Source organism: Scedosporium apiospermum, assembly GCF_000732125.1.
Source record: "Scedosporium apiospermum strain IHEM 14462 chromosome Unknown SEQ_SAPIO_0011, whole genome shotgun sequence".
NCBI classification, from domain to species: Eukaryota; Fungi; Ascomycota; class Sordariomycetes; order Microascales; family Microascaceae; genus Scedosporium; species Scedosporium apiospermum.
The window spans coordinates 804730-829586 of NW_015971712.1; the positions used below are offsets into that span (position 1 = coordinate 804730).

The following is a 24857-nucleotide window of genomic DNA, read 5'->3' on the forward strand; positions in this document are numbered from 1 at the left end:
CCGCGTATCCTCATCGAGGCCCTCATATCCTCTATGCTTATGGCTATTTTGCGAGACGATAGGAGTCTTCCTTCTCACTCACTGCATTCGCTATGCCATCCGCCGCAGAGGCACTGTGAGTCTTCTTCTCATCCCTTTTGCCCCTTCTCATCCTTCATATTGGTTGTCCAAGCGATTCAGCTCTAACCTACGATACATCAGACCGAGATGGCAAGCCACTATCAACAGCTGCTCGAGTCTAGCCGCGCTACAGCGTGCCGTGAGGTATAACGGAAAAGAAAGCCCCGCCGTCATGGGCTGTCGCTCATTATGCTGGAAGGTGAGTGTCTCGTATCAACCTTCACCCCTCACTCATTGTCACACCGACGACATGCGCCCACCTCGCAGACCAGCGACGGCTTCAGACGCCGCGGTCACCGAGGGCCCCGGATCACTCTGAACCTCTCGATTCTCACATCCGCTCTCACAATAGACCTTCCTACTATTCAACGGCGTCTCGCCTACTGTCTGGATTCATTCCCTTGCCGAGGCGCGAGAATCTTACTCGGCGACGAGAGACCATCTGCTCAAATACATCAAGCATCCCGAAGCTCTCGCCAATCTCACAATTGACCCGCTCGCAGATGACCCAAATGTAAGTCGCTAACCCCTAAGCTTCTTGACCCTATTTCCGCCCCAAGCCAGTCTTTAACCTCTCTTGTCAGTCTCCTTGGATCACCATACGTCAAGATGAGACTATTAGGGAAGAAATTGCCCAGGATGTTCGCCGTTTGCCCGACGAAGCTTTCTACCACGAGGAGCATATCCAAGCCATGATCATAGATATACTGTTCATCTACTGCAGGCTGAACCCGTCTATTGGAGGCTATCGTCAGGGAATGCACGAGCTTCTTGCTCCCATTGTCTATGTCGTCAACCACGATGCCGTTGACAGGTCGGAAGACGATGCCTCGCTTGGTGACTCGGATAGACTTATGTTCGAGGTTCTTGACTCGGCGTTTATAGAACACGACGCCTTTGCTCTGTTTTCTAGGATCATGGACCGTGCAGGTTCGTTCTACGAAATTAACGATTCTCCCGCAAATTCCATACCGTCGGGCCTCGCAGAGAGCGCGGGGACGTCGGTGATCGTTGAAAAGAGCAAGTTCATACACGAAGTTTGCCTCAAAAGGGTGGACCCGCAGCTCGCTCAGCATCTCAAGAGCATCGAGATATTACCACAGATTTTTCTCATGTGAGTGCGGTCGATCCCTCAAAATGTTATTACCGAGATCGATCTTGAACTGACAAGGGTGAAGTCGTTGGATACGACTCCTCTTTGGCCGCGAGTTCCCATTTGATCAGCTCTTGATCCTTTGGGATACAATGTTTGCTGTTGATCCCCGACTAGATCTTATTGACCTTACATGCGTCGCAATGCTTCTGAGGATTAGATGGGAGCGTAAGTTGACAGCGATCCACAATGATCGAGATGGATCACTAACGTCGCCGTCAAAACAGTATTGGAGGCAGATTATTCCGTCTGCTTGCAGCTTCTCTTGAAATACCCAATGCCCAATGCTCCTCATGGGCCCCACACCTTTATCGAGGACGCCATCTATCTAAAAGATCACCTCGGACCCTCCGGCGCAACATCCCTTCTCATGAAGTACACCGGCAGAATGCCGTCGGTCACACGCTCCCCGAGCTTAAATCCCCGCTCCAGCCCTTCAGGTTTCGCCACCCTTAGCGGTCTGCGCTCCCGTGCTCTCAGTCCCCGGTCGCCGCTCCCCGCAGCCTCTAGACTCCTTCAGCAGCAAGGAGGCGTCGAGGCGCTCTTCCAAGGTGCTGCTAAGAACGTCCTCGAGAGAAGCGAGAAACTCGGCATCAACCAGGCCGTTAGGGATGCCATGGGAGAGATTCGCCGAAACATGCAGAATCTGCAGGACAACAACCGCCAGCATTTGTCCAGGTCGTCGAGGAGGGACTCTGCCTTTAGCTCCGGATTAGCCTCTCCGGCCGTTGGCGACTCCGCCGTGAAGGAGATGGCGAGACGGAATAAGCAGCTAGCGGGGATGTTGGAGGAGACTCTGTCGGAGCTGAGGGCTATCACGACGGAGGTTCTGGAAGATCGGGCTAAGAGCCTGGAGATGATTGAGATGGCGGTCGCCAAGGCCCAGGTTGTCAAAATTTGTCTTGAGGATTCGTCTGTCGATATCCCTGGGCTCCCTACACCTGAAAACACGCCTGCAGTCAAGGGTGGCCCCTCTGGCACAAAGGGGGAGGAAGCAGACGTGATCATGGATGCCACTCCAGAAGCACAGACGCAACCCCCATCACCACCCGCTACGGTAACGACAGATCCTATCCCCAAGATATCCACACTCTCGCTAGCCGAGCAAGCCCCCAATTCATCATCACCTTCATCAGCAACCCCTTCTTCTCTCGATCCACTCTCAAACATCCCCATCGAAGTCCCCTCCCCCAAGAAGCCTGAGAGACCAAGCAGCCTCCTCCCCGCCCGTTCCTCAATAGCCCAATCCTCCTTCGCCTGGATGCTCGAACCCGACACCTCAATCCCCGCCCCCCTCCCGTCCGCCACCGTCCGACCCGCTGGTCCCGCGAGCTCTTCGTCCTCCCTGTCCACGACGACCTCTACGTTTGTGAATAACGGGTCCTCGAGCGTGAGGATGCACAGGAAGAGGCCGAGCGGGAACAACTCGAGTAGTAGGGAGAGGAATGCTTTCTTGTTTGGCGAGGTGGTGCCTTCTGCCGATGTTGGCGCGGGAGGCGCGGCGGAGGTGGAGGTTAGGGGCGTTACGGCTGATGAGATTTTTGGGTTGGAGCCTATTAGGAAGGGGAGGTAGCGGAGGCGGAGGTGATGGTGATGGATTGGGACGCTTATGGATTGATGTGATACGACTGAGCAGGGGTTGGGTTTAGAGGGTTTGGGGTGATGCTTCTTGTATTCTCTTCCACGAGTTGGTCAAGGTGCTTTGGGAGGATTCTTTCTTGCTTTCTTTCCATTTTCTTTTCTTTCGTTTAGACCACATTTTGTAGACTCGGATAGATCTATGTATTTTCAACCTACTATACGCAGAACTCCTCGCTGTAAATCATGGACTTTTTTTGTCTTTTTTTCCCACCCTCCCCTTCGTTTCCCTTACCAAGAAGCCGTGCTCGTTAGCCACCTTTTGCTTGCGACCTCACTACACCCCCACACCAGCAACTACTTGCCCATCCTCTTCTCCCGAATAAAGAAGGTCGCCAAAACAGCAAAAGCCAACGCCACAACCGTAGGACCCATAGCAGCCCCGACGCCCAAGCGATAACTATCCCTCACATCAGCAGCAACATCAGCAGGCAAATCCCCAATGGCGCGCATATCCTTCCTCACGCGTTCCTCGACCTCCCTCGCGGCGTCGCCATCGCCCAGGCGTCTCAGCAATTCGGACCTCAAGACGTTCTGTAGCACGGCGGAGGAAATGCTAATGCCGATGCTGGAGCCGAGGGAGCGGAAGAGGTAGGAGCAGGCGACGACGACGGCGATGTCTTCCTGCGCGGCGTTGGAGAGGAGGGCGACGAGGGTGGTGGTTATGCCGGAGCCGGCGCCGAGGGCTGTGAAGGCGAGGCCGGCGACGACGCCGAGTGTGGATCTCGCGTACACGGATGCCATGAGGGGAGGGGCCGAGACGAAGAGGAGGGCGAAACCCGCGACGGTGATCCAGTAGTACCTCCCCGTTCGGCGGATGACGTACCCCCCGCCCAGAGAGGCGGCCACGGCGCAAATCATGCAGGGCACGAGGAGGGCCCCGGATTCCGTGGTCGACAGGCCCTGCACGGCCTGGAAAAACAGCGGGGCGAAGAAGAGGAGGGCGGTTTGGCCCGTCGTGCCGAAGAAGTTGGCGATGTAGCACGCGAAGAGGGAGCGGTCGAAGATGATGTGCCCCGGTGCGAAAGGGTGAGAGGCCACGCGCATCTCTACGAGGAGGAAGAGGGTGAAGAGAAGGGGCGCGGCGATGAGGCTTGCGAGGGTCCGGGTGTTGGACCAGCCGTTGTTGGAGCCTGCGTCTAGACCCGTGAGGAGGGCGGTCACGGCCGAGACGAGGAGCGCGGCGCCCAGAAAGTCTACGCGGGTGACTTTCTCAAGCCAGTGCGAATGGTCCTTCTTCGGGAGGTGCAAGGTAAGATAGACGGTAACAAAGGCAACCGCGCACATGGGCACCTGGCCCAGAAACGACCACCGCCAACCGATCGAATCAGCGAGAAGACCCCCCAGCGGGGCGCCCGTCGAAGTGCCGGCCGCGAAGATGATGTTGAGGTAGCCCTGCCACACGCCGCGGTCGCGCAGGGGCACGATGTCGGAGATGAGGATGGAGACTACGCTGTTCATGCCGCCGCCGCCGATGCCTGCCACGGCGCGCGAGGCGCAGAGTTCCAGCATGTTGCGGGAGAGGCCGCAGCCGAGGCAGCCGAGGGCGAAGATGGTGTAGGCGAAGAGGAGGCATTCTTTGCGGCCGAAGATGTCGCTTAGTTTGCCGTAGAGGGGCTGGAAGCTCGTGAGGGTGAGGAAGTATCTTGGGGGTTGGGAGTGAGTATATTGGGATGAGAGGTTTGAGATTGGAGGTGGGTGGAGGGCTTACGCTGTGGCTACCCAGCTGGTGTTGTTGAGGGCGTTTAGGTCGCTGCCGATCTTGGCGTAGCTGGCGACGGTTAACATTTGGTCCATGGCGCAGAGATAGATCTGAGTCCCTTGAGTTAGCTTCGATGCTTGGGAGTATCAATGATTCACGCGTATACTATACTGTCCACCTCATAAAACGAATACAAACAGCAATCGACAGCCAATTCTTCAGAATAGCGGAAAATAACTTACACCGATCCCAATAGCAGGAAACAAGAGATGCATCCGTGCCGCTACGTCGGGCATCCCTTCCGGGACCGCCTCCGGCTCCTCGGGAGCTTGGGTTTCAACGCAGCCATTGGTGGCATTCTCCTCATTCAGCAGCGGTGTAGTCTCGTTGGCCGCATTGGCCGTCCTCGGACTAGTCACCGTCATTTGTTTCGTTTTCCTTCTCCTTTGTACACTTTAGATGGCAAAGAAAGACAAAGTTGAGATACGGAAAAGTTGAGGCCGAAGGTTTTGGCGGGGCGGGCGGATATTGGGATTGAAGGGGACCCGCGTTGTGTGGAGGAGGGATCAATGCGTTGTTGGGGGAAGTGCCTGGGGCGGCTGGTATCTGCGTCCAATTGGGCAATTGATCAACAGATTGCGTTATCTAGAGCCGCATTGGGAGGTCCGGATTGACCGGATGGAATTTACTCCTGAGCTTACGGGCTACTGGGGCGATTTTGCGATTTGGCATCAAGACTTTCCTGCCTCATTCGTCCAGGTGCACTTGAAGAGCCTCGAGCCGTTGAGGGAAGCAGATCAAGGGGTCTCGTGGGAAATATGGTGGATCACGTGACTCACTGTCTCTGGGAGCTTCTATCAATTGATCGAAGCTGAACTTGGAGCTTCAGCGGATCAACTTGATCGCATTGGTGGACCTGACCAAGGAAGGGCTGGCTCCCCAAACCTGGGTCCCTGTTTGGCGCACATCTGCTACACTTCTGAAGATCAGAAATTCTCGACCAGGTCTTGACCGAGTTGCGAGTTTGCGGCCGATTGTGCGACCAACAAAGTTAGAGAAGCGTTCCCGAATATCCGTACGATGTGGGGGTCAGAGGCCAGGGGCAGCTCTTAAAAGCAGTAAAATATGAAAGAAATAGATGGCTGTGTATGAGGCGGTCGTCCAAGAGCGAGCTGGCCCTTCAGGACTCCGTTTCATCGTCGTATTTGTTCTTACGAAGTATGATACGGAATATCTTCTGGAAGTACTGGACGCAATAAAGCCACGTGGACTGGCGATTTAGTGCTACAGAGCATTTCCATACATTCTCGATACGGGTATCCTTTGAGTCTCGCCGAGCCGTCTTAAAAGCCAGCTTTTGGTGGGGTGGAGGAAAGAGGATTGAAGGTGGGATTGAGGCCCGAGAAGGACGGGAACGGCTATATATTAAAACTCAAAAAAAAAAAAAAAAAAAAAAAAAAAAAAAAAGAAATGAAAGAGGCTAGAAGAGCAGTGTGTGAGAGGTTGGACTCATTGATGTTTTATATCTTGAGCCCCCCCCATCCCGCTCGGGAACGACCTGCAACTCGTTGCCCACCCTCACTCAGTAATTCGGTATCTGTGTATATCACGGGGCCTGTTTAAGAGGCTAAGTGAGGCAGTCAATCGGTAGGCCTCGGATGTAAGTGCGTATTCAAGCACAGGGTGTGGTGTAGTGGTTACTTGAATTGACTACTGCAGAGTGCAGAGGAACCTCCAGAATACACGGAGGACTTCGTAATTATATAGACTTTAGACGTTTTCCTCTACACATCTTCCTCCAATCTGACTATAGTAGCTCGCGGAGAGAGCGCTTGGTCGCTTTCCCAACAGCCTCCGCGGCAATCCATGACCGAGACCGCGCGGTGAACTTTAGCCGCGCTCTCTTGCAGCATCAACGATGGTATCGATGCGGGGAGCGGCGAGACTCTAATCACCGTGGTCAACACACCGCAAAGGGTTTCTACATATCGATGATTGTGTTGTCTGTTTCTAAACTAATAGATCTATTTCGTCTTAACGCAATTATATAGCCAGACACATCAATGACAACGAGTCCATGCTCCATCATCTAATTCCCCCTGCCACATGATAGCCACCCACAATTGCAACTCATTGGAACTTAGCTTCATCTACTCAAAAATGAGCAAGCCTCTGAGAAATCGCCAGTCCTGCGTAGGCCTTCACGTTGAGGAATTGCCAACGCCAGTATTACTGATCAGCAAGCCTATTGTTGAGCGGAACATTGCGCAACTTCACCAGGACGTTGAAAGCGCAGGCCTTACCTTCAGGCCTCATGTCAAGACTCTCAAGGTGTGATGATTGTTTTCCGGGCATTTCTGTACCGGGTTTGTGATTTACTTTTTCATCGCTGACTTCTCCCACTCTCCTACTATTCGCGTAGACTCTTGAGATCACGAGGATGTTACTTGGATCGAGGTCTAAGAAAATTGTAGCTTCAACTCTAGCGGAAGTCAGGGGCTCTTTGCCTCTTGTCGAGGAGGGTCTTCTTGATGAAGTAAGGATGGGCCCCCCTGGCTAGAGGCGCGAAAGAAGTCTAAACCTTTGATTGATACTGAAATAAGCAACGAGCCAGGTCCTGTACGGTCTTCCGATCAATAAGACGGCCTTAGCGGAGCTATCTCAAATTCGAGAACATGTTGACGTCGTATTGTTGATCGACCACGATCAACACATCGACCTGATCGAGGGGTTCGGTTACAAAAATCCTTGGAGAGTTTTTATCAAGATCGATGTGGGTAGCAAGCGCGCAGGAGTGCCCCCAAGCAGCGCCAGGCTTCCCGCGCTAGTCAAGCGGGCACTAGCATCTCCATCTGTGTCGCTTTTCGGCTTCTACTGTCATGCCGGCCATTCGTACGCATGCAAAACAACTCGCGAAGCGGAAGACGTCCTCAGAAATGAAGTCGAGGGGGTCCTTTACGCGGCGAGTCTCGTACCGCCCACGCATTCTATCACGGTATCTATAGGATCCACGCCGACGGCACACGTTGTGAAGAGCATCAAAGCAGCTGCTCCTCCGAATGTGGCCATTGAGCTGCATGCTGGTAAGGTACTCCCCATTCAGCATCGTTAAAAACGACGAGTATTTCAAGAAAGGATAGCTGAGTTGTGGCTCAGGAAACTTCCCCACGAACGATCTACAACAAGTATCAACCGGACTGGTCGCAGAGGACCAGCAGGCAATTCGAATCCAAGTGGAAGTTTGCAGCATATATCCAGAGAGAAATGAGGCACTTGTGAATGCGGGAACCATTGCTTTGTCAAAGGAGACCAGCGCCTTTCCAGGGTTCGGAAACGTGGTAGAGAAGCCAGCGTGGTACGTTGGTCGCATGTCCCAGGAACACGGAATACTCGTCACGGAGCCGGGGAACGGGCGGTTCGCAGAAGAGGAGTTCCGTGTTGGGGACAAACTGCGCCTTTACTGCGCACATTCGTGCATCACGGCCGCTGCATTCCCGGAGTACTATGTAGTCGACGAACATGACCGTGTCTCTGAAGTGTGGATTCCGTGGAAGTGGTGGTAAATAGTATAATTATCGGCGTTGGTCAACAAGAAGAGGACGAGCTAAACTAGGAATAACATCAATACTCTAAACACTAACGTCCTTATACACCCCAAGGCTAATATCTCAAAGCCTGAAAAGTACCTTGCCAATCTTTAGCGGAATTAAGGCAACATCACATTGCAGCAAAGTGCCTAAGAACATTCTCCGTCATCTTGGCAACGTTATTCTTGTACCCGTCCCAGCCAAGAGAGCAATACCAGTTCATACTCCCAACAGAGAACACCTTTCCGCCAGCTTTATTCTCCATAAACACTATGTCACTTCGAATCTTGTTCGTGTTCGGCCCCAGAAGGCCATCCCAATAGTCCTGGAACGAAAAGTCCTCTGGGAACAAGCCGAACAGCTCCGAGTGCGTAAGACTCGAAGCCAGCACCACGGCCGTCTCGGGGCTTCCGTGTACCGGGTCCCAGCGATCAATCTCGTCACCGCTCGCGCCGCCGCCGAAGCCGTTCTCGCCCACAAGTTCATCGCTACCAATCCCTTCGAAGACCCACGCAAACCTGTCGTCTTTCGCAGCCTCCGTCGGCTTGTAGGCGACGCCGGGACCGAAGCCCTCGCCGCAGCACCCGATTCCGACGAGGTGGTTTGCCGAGCGGCCGCGGGAGCGCCAGAGACCCCCGCGCTGGCCGTTGAGACTGTGGTGCCATTCGCCGCCAGGCATGCCAAAGGTTCGAACGCCTTGGTCGCAGCGGCGGACCTCGATTCGGTGAGGGTTGGCAGGGTCCAAGACGGACATCCAATAGAAGCCGTTGCCGCCCAGGTACATGATGTTGCCTCCGCAAGCGGAATACTCGCTGTACGCGTTAAGAGACTCAAGGGTGGGGTATTCCGGGTGACTTCCGGTGATGACCGTCGAGTATTGCTTGATGGCGTTTACCCCTCGCGCATGCAGGTCGTGGTCGGTAACGACATCATATGGGATGCCCACCTGTTCCAAGAAGCCAACCATGAGGAGGTCCGCGGAAAATTCACGGGGTCGGTCGAAACCCCAGTGGTAGAAACCGGGCCGCACGTTAAGAACAGGCCTCTTGACGGTAGAGAACACCGAGCCTGAGCCGTCCCGATGGACGTCGTACAGGGAAAGACCGAGATCACCGCGTCTTTCCATTCGCTTAAAATTTTCGTCCTTGCGAGGCATCAGGCCGCCGGTTAGCACAAGGGAGGACGACCTTGACTCATCGTACATGTGCTCGTTAGCATAGGCAGTGTACGTGAAAGTAGACAGGACGAGTGCCACTTTGGCTACCGAAGTTGGAGGTGGCCGAACGAAGAAGGTGATATTGTCTAAAACTGTTGGGTCGTCGGCATTCTTGACCTCCACGGCGTAAGCACCAGAACGGGCGCCAGCTGGGATTTGAATTGTGAAATCAGTTTGCCATCGAGCATCATCCAGGTCGTCCTCGTGGAAGTGGATTGCGCCGTACCCGTACGTCGCCTTGGTCCAGTCCGTCTCGCTCCCATCCCAGTCATGGCCTGTAACGGCTCGCGTGGGAGCATTTACTAACACACCATGCTTTCCGTTCCCGGACACATCGACGACGGAATCGGTCGACATTTTTAGGTAAAAGTCGAGCTTGAGGACAGACCTCAGAGTGCCAGCACAGCTTGCATTCAACGAAACGGCCTCTATTCGGCCGTTGTAGTAATCGGTAGGTCTGGTATCTAACGTTGGTCGGGTGGCACCCACGGTAAGGATAGATGATGTTGTAAGGGTAATCGGCTTGGAGAGTTTGAACGATTGCTGGTGGTACTCTCCATTACAATGGCCAAGGAATGCCATGGGGGTCGCAGCAATGGCCAAGACGTCCTTGTGAATGTTCAAATCGATATGCAGCCATTGCTTCTCGACGAGGGCGTAAGTGAAGGGGACTTCTTCCAGCTCGCTCCCGTTCCCGACACGGACTTTGAGACCACCGTCGTCACCCAACAAAACCACGACACCGTCGACCCCATTAGATCCCAGAAGAGAGACGAGAGTTTGGTCATGGCCAGCACTCAGTAGATATGGCTGGAAAAAGAATGACAATTTGACGCCCTCATCTTTGGAGGTGAACCCAAGGTCCTCGACAAGAGCGTAGGAACCCGCATGGCTTTGCTGGAACCTTCCCTTGTGGGTGCCCCTGGCAATTTGGGTTATTTCTTCCACCCGAACCTCGGGCGCGTGAGGAGCGTCAAGACCTTGGATGAGACGGACTGTCCGATGGCTATACTCGCTGGCGGTAGTGGATACCTGAAGATAAGAAGAGTAAGTGTTAGCACGATCCCCTAAATTCGGGTCTCCATGGCGAGGTTTACCTTGATATGCACCTGGTCACCGGGGCTGACGATCCAGGGTTCGGCATAGCCGATGATTTCGGCAGGGTAACCTTCCGGCACCTGACAGATAGTGGTGGCCATCTCGATCTTCGAAGGTAAATTGTTTTACTTGTAGACAGGCCCGAAATGGAGTCTTTGAATAAATACGAATGGCAGTCTATGAACTTCAGAAGTGTAAGAGGTTGAGTAGGCTATTCATAGTAGATGTGATGGAGCAAAAATGAAGTTGTTGATTCTTGAGACTCAACCTCGCTCGGCCAAGGGGCCATGCGAGTAGATATGGCCTCAAACCAAAGCAAAGCTCTAAAGAAGTCCTGACAGTCTCGTAGAACTAATTCTGAGGGGCTACCCCGCAAACACAAGACTCTTGGGGATGCCAATAACCGCGCGGGTATTGTAATCTCAGATTCTCAGTGTAAAGAGGTAGGCGAGTCCGCCAGCTTGAACTCAAATACCACACCAAACTCTGCTCGGCGGCTTAACGACGCACTTGACGTGAGGTTTGCCGAACTAACTCCCCTCGAGTCCGGATCGCCCTCGTATTTCTCATCCACGCATCACTTAACTGCTTGGGGATTATTGGTGGAGGTTCTAAATCCTTAGAGATAACACATCAGGTTCACACCGAGATCACTAGTCGCATCCAATCGAAACGAAGACCGCCAGCGCGGTCTTGGGCTCTTAGCGTCTGCTCAGGATAAGAGTTGCCCAAGTCACGTTTTCTCCCGATACTGCAGAGAGAAACTTCGGTGGCTGCGGGGGTGGTAACTAACACGACCTCCCGAGAGGCTCCGGTTGCAGTTGATCTGCGCATTTATATTGATAAGGCCAGGCCAAACATATCTGAACCCCATCGGATGGCGCGGGAAGAGGTTGGCCTACATCGGCATATCAGGAAAATCACACCCTCCGTTTCTGGCAGACACACTTGAGAAGAGAAGTGATTTTAATTGCAGGGAGTCGACACGATGAAATAACGAAGAGGTACGGGCGAGGATACGAAAGAAGGCGGCGGGGAAAGACATGCGTCCGCGCTGCACAACTTCATACACTACTTCGTATTAACGTGTAAAGTGTTGGAGGGTGGTTGGGGAGAGAGCTGAGGATGGAGAAGCTAACACTACACTAGACGAGGCTTGGCGGCATATTATAGCAAATGGCTGAGCTAGATCTAGACTTGGCTTTTTTTCAATGCATTTCGATCTCATCCCCCCCCTTTTCTCCCTTCGGTGGAGCATGCGAGACAGCGTTATTAGAGAATCGAGAAGTGTACTTCAAGAGATCGTCGTCCTACCTTCAAAGTAAAAGCGGCTGCCTGAGTCGACAAGCGTAATCCACTCAAGACTCGCTATCGAGTAGTTAATCGTGCCGTCGTACCGAGAAAAACCAAGTTTAAGAGAAACGCCGAATCGCTTAAAAAAGAAAAGCGGAAAGAACGAGACTTTCATCCCACATATCGGGCAGCACCACAGGAGCCGAGTTACGAGGTAAGACAAGGACAATACGACCTCATACGAAGTACAAGAGCTTTTCCAAAGTCAACGCTGACAATTTGCTAAGTTTGTGGAGGATGCTTCCTTACTAGATCCTCAACTCAAGGAGAAAGCTGTTCTCAAAGACAAAAACATTGATCAACTTGATCCTTGGTTTCCTTGGCTCAGGAACCGGACCCTGGAAGTTTTGATCTCACCCAGGATTCCAGGATTTTTTGGTGGTCCTTCCATTTCCCACATCTCATTTCCCCAATGCCCACTGCGCCCCAGAGTCCGCGTAACATGTTGCTATTATTAATGGCGGGTATCGATGATCAATCCAACGTTATACTTTTGAGTTTTTTGTCGTTGCCTTGGGTGGGTGCACGCGCTGCAAGTGGAGCGTGTTTATTCCTGTGATTTCTGCTAGCGTGGCCGAGAACCTGGAATCTTAAGACTCACAACAAATGAATGCAGGTACGAAGTATTACAAGTACGGATGGAGACCCGAGGATGGATCTCGTCCGCTGAAAAGGACCTAGCTTCCATCACTGCCGCGTCTGTCCCTTCTAGAGATCGGGAGTACCGGTGAACAAAACAGTAACCCTAGTACCGAGGCTACTAGTGTAAATTGCCAGGAGTCTTGGTCTTTCGTGCATGCATTCGCAATCTAAGTGTAAGCACGAAGTGCTGCTGGTGGAGAGTAGTAGTAGTAGTTTGACCTTCCCGACCCGCCCGACAGCGTGATCGACGCCCAAGACGCGGGACGTCATCGATAATATCGTGTCTCCGTGTCGGGAACGGGACCCCTGGAGACCTCGATGAGGGACGATGTACAGGGTGACTGCTCTGCAGCAGGTACAAGCCGACGCATCTTCGTCAAATCTTGGGTGTCTTGCTCTATCGGGCGATCTTCATCTCGGGATTTAAACTTCAAATGCTGCCTTGATATTCCAGAAGACGCCCGCTGTCGTCTGGCCATAGATTATTTCGTGTCGTGGAGCGGCACTGACCATCGTCACCAAGACAAAGGATGACATCAATCAATGATAACGTCGCGGAACCGTTCGAAATGGGCTGACGGGAGGGAACACGGACCTTGCCATCAACTCAACTCTCAGGAACGGTTTTCATCTATTCATGATCCTTTTATTCGGTATCCCTCAGTCGAGTAATATTTATCATTACTTGTAGGATTAATCGCGAACAGGGAACATCCATCCCTATTCATGCCAGCCGTGGATTCTTGATACAAATGATACGTTGCTTGATATTAACAATATTAAACGGATCAAAATAACTGTCGAGAACCCTCTTGGTCAGCGACGTTTGATTACTTCGTACGAGGGGAAGGGACAACGCAGGAACCAAGTCGTACACAAGTAAGATGCAGGTACAGAACTCAATCGCCACACAAGGTCACTTAGGAGGGAGCACTTCTCACCACCCAAGCCATTGGGCCTATTTCCTTCCCCGTGACGTGAGACTTGGGGCGCAGAGGGCAGGAACGGAAGTTGGAAATGACTTCTGTCGTTTCATTCCGCCCCCTGTCTTGCCCGTCAGGTTCCATTGTCCCCCTCCAGTTACTTGTGCCTCTCTCCCTCGCCCTCTTCTGGAATAGTTGGGTTAATATCAAGGATGGAGGGGCTTCTTGGCCCATGCTTTTTAACCAGTGGCTGTTTCAGTTTCTCCCGGTTCGGGACAGGGGGTGGCCAGACCATGAAGGGACTTGGAGGTACTCGTTAAATATAATATCTGTACCCTATTCTTTTGTATTCTTTTGTATTTTTAGTTGCAGATCATTCTCCTCAGAGTTGGGACAAGCCCAGTCGCGACACCGAATGGGAATAGATCGTGGAGGCCTGTCAAGCTGAGGACATCAATGACGAAGTAACACCCAAGTAACAACAGTTTTAGATGCCCAGATTCCTGGCTGCGTGCGCCGTTCTTGCAAGAACTGCACTATTCCCACTTTTTTTCCTCTTCCCCTCTCCGCCAGATCCGGGCAAACATATCGCGGATAGCCCTTTTATCCTATCAAGCGTTCACTATTAATTCTTAACCCATAACACTGTTGATTGTTGCTTACGCTCGGTTATGGCTATTCGCCTTATCTCCTGCCTAGTTTTATGCGTTCTCCTGCCACCTCGGCGGGCAAAAAGCAATAATCAGAAGCTGACTCTCATCTCGGAGATGATGCGAATCCGAGAGGGCTGGGCCGGACTGCAACTGGTAATACATATCAAGATTATTACTTCCCTCCTCTCTTCGAACACTACTCCGATACTTCCAAGTACAGAGCAAACTACTTGTAAAACATGCCATTAATGCCCGCGTCCTCTCCTCCAAAGTACATCTTACAGCGCAAACGTCCTCGGAAGGTCCAACCTCTGTCGCGTTGACACGAGCTGTCGCAGCGCAAAAAGTAGACAGCCCCCAAGGTGGGAAAAACAAAGTACATGATGCCCCTCTTTAGGTCTTTAGTACAGCATTTAAAGTGGCAGCTACCTGTTTTGGTCTGGTACTTTCAGATGATAGTGACATATGGCAACTTGCAGTGCAAGTAAAAACTAAGGAAATACCGACTGACTTGGCACTCCTGCACCTTCTTCTGATCCCCGTGCTAGACCAGGTCAGTCCAGCCTCTGGAAGTCTCAACGAAGTAAAAGTCTCTGATTGAATTTGTCCGAAGACACTTGATGGACTTGGACCGACCTGACTAGACCTGGACCTGGACCTCGACCGACGAAGTAGATCGATCGCTCCACTCCACTCGACTCTTCAACTTCTCAATCTCTTCACCCTCATTTTCTTCGTTGTCCTTTTCCTTTTCCTTTCTTTTTCTTGCATTCTGCTCGTTGTGCTTCTTTTCCGGTTCTCGACTTCTTCCAAACGCGCGCTACGGAGTACTTGGTATCTACATCAATTGATCAGTCCTTAATAATATCGATCCCGATTCTCTGACATGAAGACGAAGCTTGAAGCCAGCAATTCCCCACAACTCCGTTCTGAACGCTCTACTTCGACTGGGCCTTGACTCCGCCCCCTTCAAACCCTCCATTCGCTCGAATCCTCCACTCTTCGTTGGATTTGATGCTGGCTCATCGAAAAGTGCGGCATCCGTAAAACGTAACGGACGTAGCAGACGAAAAGTCGAGTCAGGGAGAACCTGGTGTACCGGGGTCGGTCTAACGAGTTTGGTCCCACGTTTCCGTCGCACATCGAGCATTACACAACACGCAACCCGCTCACACCAAACGCTCGCAATACACTCACCTCACCTGCTCACCTCACACACATCCGAAGTACTCGCACGCAACCCGCCTTATCCTTGTGGTGGAACCGTCAGATTCCGTCTCGTCTCTTATTGTTGTCGATTTTTGTAATCCCCATCCCTGAGGACCCGCACCTCCCTCCCATTATAGCCGGGAAGACGGAGGGGTGGAAAAGGGGAAAAAGGTAAATCTCGCTACGGTTCAATATATTAAGGCACCAAAAAGCGAAAAAGTTCCTGCGTTATCCTCTTTTCCGTTTGGCCCACCATGCTGCAACAGCAGTCCTCGTCGTCTCTCCAGACCCCTAAAACTGGGAGGTCGCGCTTCTCCAAGGCCCTCCCTGCTCTCCCTCCCATGGAACCTCTCGATCTCTTCAGCAATACTACGACCAGCAGTCCTTCGGTGCCATTCTCACCAATACCGAAGTCGACTACTACTGCTGCTGCTGCCGCGACACCGACTACTCTGCGCTCCACTTACTCACCTTTCCCTCCGACAAGTACGCCTAGGATCGTTACGACGGAAACGCAGACTTCGGCTCCGGACACGACGAAGCTCTACTCGCCTCTTCCTCCGATTCCGCAGTCGAGTCCGTTGGTATCCAGCTTTCAGCAACCTCAACCTCAACCTACACGTCCGCCTGCCATGTCCATTCCGAGGAGACCCGTCGGTAAGGTCGAAGCTCCGCCGCTTCCGGCCGAGCCGCCCTCTCCTTCGAGATCGGTTCTCAGCTTTCTGTCGGCGTATTCGAGGAGTTCTGGCGAGTCTCTTATGAGGACATCCGACAACGATGCCGATCTTAGCACGAACAGCTCGTCGGAGCCCACGTTGTCTCCCACGCATGAAAAGTTACCCGAAGCAACAACTGAGTTCTCGCTACCTCCGAGGTCAACCTCGCTGGCCACTAAGAGTCCCGGCGGCTTGGGCAATCTGACCATGTCCTCGAGGTTACCTAGCAATGGCAACAACGATTCCACTCCGATTTCAAGTCCACTGCACCTGGGGCCCCTTCCACCGATTCCCGTGAAGAATGGACGGAGGTTGCCCGCTTCCCCTCGAGACGGCCTAACAGTTGGTGGACCTGCACCTCTGGTTGGTAGCACGCCAGCCACGCCTGCAACTGCAACTATCCCGCCCACCACCAGCAGCATCGCCCCCACAACCACCACCACCACAACAACTACTACCACTTCCACTACGAAACCTGAGCCAATTCGCAACCCAGCTTCACCTCAGTCCAACACTTCTGAACTTCTGACCAGGCGCTCACTGAAATCTAATCAAAGCTTAGACGTGCCTGAGCTTAAGCTCACAAGCCAGAACAACAATAACAATAACAATAGCAACAACCAGAGCAGCAACACATCTGACCCTGATCTCCTCATCACCCCATCATTTTCCTCCAATCCACCTTTATCATCAAGTCACCAAAACTCCCCTGCCAGACCCATTCAAGCTCCCTTTTATTCCCCCCGCTCTCAAAGCCGGAATGCCCTAGAGAGTCTGAAGCCGCTTCCTTTGCAACCAGCTAGCGAGGCTAGGCAGCAAAACAAGGAGAAGGAGGAGGAGGAAGAAACCATGGGCAAGGCGGCGTCAAGGATAAAGGACAAGCTGAAGGGCTTGCGGACGGACAATGGGACTCTCCTTCGGGTCGGGCCCAAGGATAAGGGCCTGCCGTCGCCGCCTAGCCAGCTGCAGAGTCCTATCAGTCCTTTGAATATCGCGAATACTAACAATGTCGTTTCGCCATTGACGCCGGAGATGCCAAAGGGAATTCTCAAAGAGCAGGCCCAACCACCGCCAGAGAAAGATGTCTCACAGACCCAACCTCAACAGCAGCAGCAGCAGCAGCAGCAGCAGCAGCAGAACCTTAGGCAAGAGAAGCAATATGAGCCGCTTCCTCCCACTGTGTCGGCTTGGAAGCCAGCTGCTGCTAACCAACTACATACTGCCCGCAGCCTTCCGGATTTAAAGCCAGTCTCCGGTCCACAGACCAGCAGTGAGAGGCCGCCAGCTATTGCGCCCGAGCATCTCGACAACGATGCCGCTGCCTCAACTCAAGATCAGCCGCAACCGCAGCAAAAGTTTCCTCCCCGAACGACGTCCACTCGCAACCACGGTCTCGCCAGCCAGAAGCAACCACAGCCGCAGCAGACCCAACAGCGAAGTCGCGCCGGTACCGAGTCTGGTGACTTGAACGACATCCGCCCGCCGTCCCTCGACCGACGCCTCGAGAGAGTCGCCAGCCACCCCAACTTCGCCACGGAGTATGGCACCGCCAACGTCCCCACCCCTCCCGCAAGCCAGGGCCGACAATCCGACGGGACCGTCTACCGCGAGCTCATCCAGGAGGACCTCCCCGAACCCGACCCGCGCGCCATGTACTTCCCGACTACCCAGACGACGCAGCCGCAGCCCACTGGACCCAACGCCGTCTTCAAACCGCCGCAGCTCACCAGGGCGCACCACGGCTGCTTCCAGAAGCACACGAAGATGATCATGGCGCGCAACAAGCACTACTCGCTGGCGTGCCAGACGTGCGAGGTCGAGGACAACGAGCTGAGGTGGCAGTGCGCTTGGTGCAGGTTGAGGGTTTGCGGGACTTGTATGCGGTTACTGCAGACGTATCAGCGGGATTTGGGTCGCGTTTTGGAGCATATCAAGAATCCCCCACCGACGCCGCCGGCGAGCCAGCAGCAAGCGGAAGGAGCGCAGATAGTGAGTGGTTCGCAGGGGGGATCGAGGCCGGGAAGCGCGGAGGCGTTGGCTGCTGTTGTAGAGGAGGCGGCGGAGGGGGCTGGTCAGGTTCAAGTTCAGGGTCAAGCCCAGGGTCCGCCCCAGGGTACGCGCCAGAGTCAAGGCCGGGATCAGCAGGTACTGCAGCAGCCTCAGCAGCCGCAACAACAGCAACAATTCTACGCTTACGACGGCCGTGGATACGGACAGCCGCAGGGCTATGGACAGGACATGTACTACGGACAACAACCTAGGGGCCCCATGCTTCGGCAACAGCAGTCGATCCAAGATATGAGGCAGTAGTTCTTGTTTCGGGGGAGATGATGGATGCCGATGTCCATGTTCTTTTTCTCTTCTCTTACGAGAACAGCCTTTTTCTTTCCTTTTTTTTCCCCCATTCTCCTCTTTTACTGCCTCTATGGTTTGTATTACTTTTCTTTTGTTTGTCCTTAATAACGACGGAGTCTCGAAAAGAATGGAAACCGGCAAATGGATACTCGGAAAAAGGGTGGTTTCTGGACGGGGATTGAGTAGAGGAGGGATGGACGAAGGGGGGGAGGACCGGTCTTGGGCCGGCTTCTGTTTTGTCTCTCCTTTACCTATCATTCATAATGTTTCATAGACGGGGTACGAGGGGTTTTGATACCATCGATAAAATAACAGTATTTTATCTACTTTATGACATTGCCTAACATTGAGTGAGTTAGAGTAAAGAGTTGAGCGAGGACGGACTCTATGTCCAGACCCTGCATGTTGGGCACCATCTCCCCGCATTCTCCATCATAAATCAGCTGCAGTAAAATCCCATTTGAGACGGAGGACTCGCTTAAGCGAGGAGGCAGTGGTCTAGATTGGACTAACGCAGGAACAGAGGGACACTTTATTGTTCTAAGGGAGTCGAGGGATCAACCCCGGGGACCGGGCCAGATTGGACGGACAGACGATGTGCCCCGTTCCATTCTCCAATGCTGGGAGCGGGGTTGAGTGGCTGTTCCCCAGCACCTCCAGCACGGTCCTTTAGTGAGCTGGCAGCCTGGTCAGGCGTGGTTGACGCCAATCACGGATTACATTTAGCGCATCAGACAGCGGCTGCGACGCCAGGACTTTGAGGCTTTGGTGGGGCTGGAGCTGACGGCGACTGAGAGAGCCTCAATACAACCTTGGCTGTACCTCTGATGCATGAAGTAGTGCACAGCAACGTGTTGGCCCGGGTCTCGACGATTCTCACCGTCACGCGCCCAGTCGAGGCGGATTTGAATGTCGAGATTGACTTGGGAATTCAGAGCGCTGTAGCATTCCACAACGGCCGGAGGATATAGACGAAATATCCCCGTCGCTTAATTACTCGGTAGATGTTGAGATTCCCACACACACACTCTCGTCAATTGATCAACAAAGCTCATTGCCTGGCTACACCGCCAATCAACAAAACCTCACCTCCATCAAAACAAAACCGACCTCAAACAAACACGCCACCACTCCCACGCAAAAATCCTCCTCTTTCACCCCAGGGGAAGAAGGAAAGAAACATAGAAAGGAATCCCACATTAGTCCCCTCACCCAAACACCATGAACCGCTCCAGATCCCTCCGCAAACCCACCATCCACCAGGATCCGAAACCCTCCAACCCCTCCCCCGAACCCCGGACCCTCTCCCCTAGCCGGCTCCCCATCAAGCCCTCATCCCTGCACCGCGCACCCTCCACAACCACCCGGCCCCCGCCGCGGCCCAAGGACGGAGAGAACCGGTATCCGCCGTCTTCTTCGCGCGTTACTTCCGCGGCTCATGTTCCGGCGGGCGGTGTACGCGCGAGAGCTAGGACGACTACGGCGACGGGGACGGGGACGGGGATGAATGCGCCTGCTGGGACGGGACATGCGAGGACGAAATCTAGTGCTACGGCTTTGACGGGGGCGACGACGTTGAGGCCGCCGTCCCAGGGGTCTTCGACGAGGACGCGGAGTACGACTACTAGTACTGCTACTGCTACTGCTGCTGCTGCTGCTGCTGCTACGGGGACGGCTAGGTCAGGACCGGGCCATAAACGAACAACGTCTACTTCGGGGATATCACGCACGGCATCAACCTCAACCTCTCACACCCGCACAGCATCCCACACACGCACAGCATCAACTTCCACCTCCACCTCCACCACCGCCCACCCCCGCCTCAAGCCCGCCTTCACAACCCTCCAACAACACTACTCCCCCGCCAAAAACCTCGCCCCCAAACCCCTAACATCCACCTTCCTCGCGCCCCCCTCCCCCTCCAAACTCCCCTCCAACATCGCCATCTCGGCCGACACCCTCCGCTTGCAGAACGAACTCCTCCGCTTGCACGTGCTGCATCGCTCAGCGGGGCCTACGGTGGCGGAATGGGAGGCGTCGGCGTACGAGAGGCTTTCGGAACGGTTTGCACGGTTGGCTGGCGTGGCGGCGGATGTTGGCGGGGAGGAGGCGGAGCGGTTAGGGAGGGTTAATGTGGCGGCTTTGGGGAGGTGGTCTTCGTCTTCTTCTTCGACGGCGCTTAATGGGCCGGCTTTGGAGGCGAAGTTGCAGGTGCTTGATCCGCTTCTGACGGCGCTCTGGGCTCTTACGGACCCGAGTGGGAAATACACGCGGCTTATGCGGAAATTTGAAAAATGGGCGGCGAACGCGGCAGAGTTGCATTCTTCGCGCGCGCAGGGGCATGTCCTTCTCTCCGAAGACGACGAACCGATCTTATTGCCCGAGCTCGACCCCGCGTGGAGAGACGAGTGCGCGTTCTTAACACGGAAGCTCGAGTCTTGGAAATCGCAGCTTCGCGATCTGGGTGACGTGGCCCCACCACCACCGCCCCCACAGTCTACAAGGGAGAGGAAAGGGTTGGTGGGCGTGCAGGTGGCGACGAGGCAGCAAAGGGCCGTGTTGAGTAGTTTGGAGAGGATGCTGGAGGCTTGTCACGTTTTGGTGGAGGGGATGTTGGAGGAGTTGAGGGCTGTGGGGGAGATTGAGAGGATGCTTGTGGAGAGGGAGAGGGAGTGGGTGAGGGGAGTTGTTTTGGGGGTTGGTGAGGAGGGGGGGAAGGGTGTTGGTGCTGGAGCTATCTGGAGGGCCTTGTGATGGGAAGCGAACCCCCTTCCCCCTTTTGATATCTTGCTGCGGGAATGAGAACACCGATGGGAGAGGGAATAAGAATAGTAGAATAATGAAAACTCGCTCTCTATATATCGGCCTTAAGGCCACTTCCGATGTAAGTCCCTCGTCGCTTGTATGACCATATAAAACCACCTGCTACACTCAGCAGCCCGTATAATCCCTATTCTCACGGCCTTCCAATCAACCCTCTTACAAAATGCGAACCCTCTCTGGAATAGCGCCGGGCTCGCTCCGCAGACTAAGAGCACTCCGCCGAGCACCACCATGCCCGTTCTCAGGCTTACGGCGGACACGGGGCTTTCGGTGAACCAGATTTTGGCGCTGGATGGATATGTTAGCTCTCGGTGCCTGGCTTCGCATGACTGCTGCCGTGTCTTGGGGAGAGCGTACTCGTGGGCCCAGCCAAGTCCGACTCTGGTGAAGCTGGTAAGGGAGATGGTATCGCCTGGCTGGATGTGCGAGCTTGACATTTTTCCTCTCTCTCCTTTTATTGCCCCTTCTTCCCCTCTCTCGAGCTGGTTTTTGCGACCTAGGGAATTTTGCAGTGGAGCAGTTCAAGAGGTATTCTTTTGGCGGTGTTCCTTTCTTTTAACGGTCAAGGGGTTGGCTGGCCCGTGAGTCACGAACGACTAGGCTTCCAAGGCGTTTTATCCGAGAGCTTTTCAAGGTGGTAGCTGGTGAGAATATGCTAGATCGAGCATAATTAAACGAATGCGCAAAGCTTGCGATGGGGTTGATGAATGGGACGAGGTTGTGTGGCGTTACATGGACGAGCTGTTGGTCCGGGGTTGTCGAGATGCAAGATTGAATGAGATCTGATGAGCGACGCTCATTTTAAAACCCGTCGATTTTGAGGCATGGGATCGCTGGAAGACAGGCGCAGGAACAGGGCCAACCAACATCGCATCGCATCGATCATCTACGGTATTCACCTCCGGCTACCAACCAGCCAAGCCAAACCTGAAGAGTAACAAAAACGAGCAGAAAAGGGCAAAGAGGAAGAATAAAAGTGAAAACAAGAGCACCGAAGTCTAGGCCATCCATCAAGGATGGCCCGCCCCTTCCGCCAAATATTGGAGAGATGGTTCCAACCAGGTTGCGACCCCAGATTCAAACCTGGGATGTCCATCCGGCGCACCAAACACATTCCAACTTCGGTGAGGGCACTAGGTCATATTTCGAGCTATTAACGTTGTCCTCTTCTTTCGCTTGCGCGCTGCGCGTTGCGAGCGCCACTTCTTTCTCCTTCCCTTCAAATAATAGCTTGACTCGTCCTCTCCTTCCAAGCAACAACTTCCAAGGTATCCCGAAATCACAAAATACAAGGCTCAATCAAGACAATACTGGTCATCATTCCCTTTGGTTTTCCTTATTTTCATAGCTCATGCTCATATCAGCTTTTTCATTTTTCTCATTTTGTTTTTTTTCTCCTTTTTTTTGGTTTCCTTTTTCCTGCTTGTAATTACAAGAAACCCTTCCTAGGGTAAGAAACACCCTCGACGGCATCGTTATCCACGAACCAAGTGCACCGGTCGCCAGCACCGTCGTTGACCAATGCGCAAGGAAGATCCCTGGTCTCTTCGAAAATGGCCCTCAGAATGTCCCTCTTGCTGCCGCCAGTCGCCACAAAGGCAACCCTAACAGAGTGCGTCAAGACGGGCATGGTGAGGGTTATCCGCCTCGGAGGGGGCTTGGGCGAATCTTCAATGGGCGCGACCCAGGCAGTGACTTCCCTTAGGAGAGGGTGTCCGGGGAAGAGGGAGCAGGTGTGGCCGTCGGGGCCGCAGCCCAGGAGCAAAAGGTCAAAAATGGGAAGCTTCACCGAGTCCCTGCTAGCGAAACTCTTGACAAGAACTTGCTCGTATTGATCGGCGAGCTCCTGGGTATCGTTGAGGTGCTGGACATCAATGGGGTGGACAATTGGCCTTCCGGCGGCATCGGGGATCTTGTCAAGGAACTCCTTCTTCAAAAGGCCGTAGTTGGAGTCTTCGTGATCAAGAGGCACGGCTCGCTCATCGGCGAAGAAGATCTCCCACTTATCGAAGTGGAGCTCGTCCGCGGGACCGGTCGCGGGAGCCAGCAAAGCTCGCGCAAGAGTGTTGGGAAGAGAACCGCCGGAAACGGCCACCTTGAAGACGCCGTGGCGCGTCAAGCCAGCTTGCTCGCATTGGGCGATATAGGTTCGGAGGGCGGGGGCCAAGGTGTCGACGTCGGGGAACGCACAAAGATTCGCTTGCCTGCCCATTGTGAAGTCTGTAGAGGCTATTCTGGGGGGGGGAAGGGGGTAGAGGTTGAGAGCGAGGTGAGGTGCTGAGAAGAGATCTCGGTATGGAGCTAAGCTCTGTGGAACTCGGGCTAAGCTGATAGCTCGAGTGCCGTCAAAAGGGTATCGAAAAAAAGGGTGAGGAGAAGCGAAGAGTCGAGGTGGTTTAAATCCTCAAGCTTGCAATTGAGATTTTCCGTCCGCCTAGAAACTTGGAGGGGATTTTGGACAGGGTTGAAGTGGGGGATGTGGGTGGGTGGGATTCGTCAATATATGTTGAGGAGGAGGTAGGAAAGAAAATATTTATTATCGATAACGGAGCTGGGATGGTGGGGGAGGGGGCAACGAGGAGGGGTAAATTCGATATCCCCGGAACGCCTTTTTTCCTCTTTTTTTTCCCTTTGGATCCCTCGTTCCTGGGTCTCAGGTAGGTTTACGGCTTTCGTGAATGCGATTTCTTCGATATTCGAAACTGCCGCCGAGCACCCCGGCTGTTGCCAAGAGTGGGTTTCTCTTGGGAGGTGAAACTGCTGCGATTTCTAGAAGTGGATGGAATTTAGGCTTGATAACAAACATTGAACTAATCCGATGGATCCAGTTCAGCGTCAGTAGTCAAACAGTAAAAAAGGAGCAAACTGCACGGAAAGGGGAGAGGCTAAGGGAGGTGGAGGGTCCAGAGAGAAGGGGTGCAGAAGTAACGGAATACGGAGTAATTATACCAAACGGCGTTGGTCTGCTTGTATCAGACCAAGATGGCGGACAACTCAGCACATGCAGGGACTCGGCACGAGGCGCTAGGACTAGGAGCGGTACGCAAGCTCACCCTGATAAATCAAATTAATTCCATTTGATGTTGGTTGCTGATGCTGACGGATTTGCCTGGCACTGGGACTGGTCTAGTGCAACGTGTAACTCGAGGTGGGGCAGCCTAGATTGAAGGACCACGACCAAAGATGGTTGTCTGAGACCTGGGCTTAAGATTGACGTAGATACTCGAAAGCTTGGAGATTCGGGGGCAGCTCTGATATCTCGCCAATACGAGATTACTCAGTACTAGCTTGATCCTGGGATGACGAGGTTTGGGGGTAGGGATGGATGGGGGAGCCAGGAACGCCTGAGACCTGACATGTGTGATGCCACGCGCAGATGTGCAGTAGCACGAGCTCGGTCGGCTTACGGAGCGGCGTAGGATGGGTTTGGCAGGGCAGGTGCCACAAACGTAAACGATACGGGAATATGCCCTGGTCCCATGCCTTTGTTGACTGCGTCAAACCGGTCCCTCTTTGCTTGTTTTTCGTTATTCCATGTATCCGATCGGAGTTGCTCTTCTGCGTTACTCTTGGCATGCTCAGCGGCTCCACTGTTCTGTTTTGCTAATTGACAGTTCGAGTGGGGGTCCAGGGAGGGGAGTTGGATATCTGGAAGGAGCACTGCGAGAC

General features: G+C 53.6%; 4 protein-coding genes and 3 pseudogenes across 4 annotated transcripts; 4 read left to right on the forward strand and 3 right to left on the reverse strand.

Moving 5' to 3' along the window:
* Positions 1-92: 92 nt before the first annotated feature.
* Positions 93-2846, forward strand: SAPIO_CDS0205 (uncharacterized protein; the record flags this gene model as incomplete). Its single annotated transcript, XM_016783041.1, has 6 exons — positions 93-115; positions 202-319; positions 473-634; positions 705-1234; positions 1434-1441; positions 1501-2846. The coding sequence occupies 6 exons, from the start codon at positions 93-95 to the stop codon at positions 2844-2846; spliced, it is 2187 nt and encodes a 728-aa protein (XP_016646674.1).
* A 362-nt stretch (positions 2847-3208) lies between these two features.
* Positions 3209-5038, reverse strand: SAPIO_CDS0206 (Multidrug resistance protein fnx1; the record flags this gene model as incomplete). The annotated part of the gene is made up of 3 exons (XM_016783042.1): positions 3209-4556; positions 4623-4723; positions 4856-5038. 3 exons carry the CDS (start codon positions 5036-5038, stop codon positions 3209-3211), a joined length of 1632 nt encoding a protein of 543 aa, XP_016646675.1.
* Positions 5039-6773: 1735 nt separating this feature from the next.
* On the forward strand, positions 6774-8176 carry SAPIO_CDS0207 (uncharacterized protein; the record flags this gene model as incomplete). Its single annotated transcript, XM_016783043.1, has 3 exons — positions 6774-6944; positions 7228-7696; positions 7770-8176. 3 exons carry the CDS (start codon positions 6774-6776, stop codon positions 8174-8176), a joined length of 1047 nt encoding a protein of 348 aa, XP_016646676.1.
* A 154-nt stretch (positions 8177-8330) lies between these two features.
* SAPIO_CDS0208 (uncharacterized protein) lies at positions 8331-10615 on the reverse strand (the record flags this gene model as incomplete). Its single annotated transcript, XM_016783044.1, has 2 exons — positions 8331-10448; positions 10514-10615. 2 exons carry the CDS (start codon positions 10613-10615, stop codon positions 8331-8333), a joined length of 2220 nt encoding a protein of 739 aa, XP_016646677.1.
* A 4933-nt stretch (positions 10616-15548) lies between these two features.
* On the forward strand, positions 15549-18320 carry SAPIO_CDS0209 (annotated as a pseudogene; the record flags this gene model as incomplete).
* A 1266-nt stretch (positions 18321-19586) lies between these two features.
* SAPIO_CDS0210 lies at positions 19587-21119 on the forward strand (annotated as a pseudogene; the record flags this gene model as incomplete).
* Positions 21120-22617: 1498 nt separating this feature from the next.
* Positions 22618-23400, reverse strand: SAPIO_CDS0211 (annotated as a pseudogene; the record flags this gene model as incomplete).
* Positions 23401-24857: the final 1457 nt, after the last annotated feature.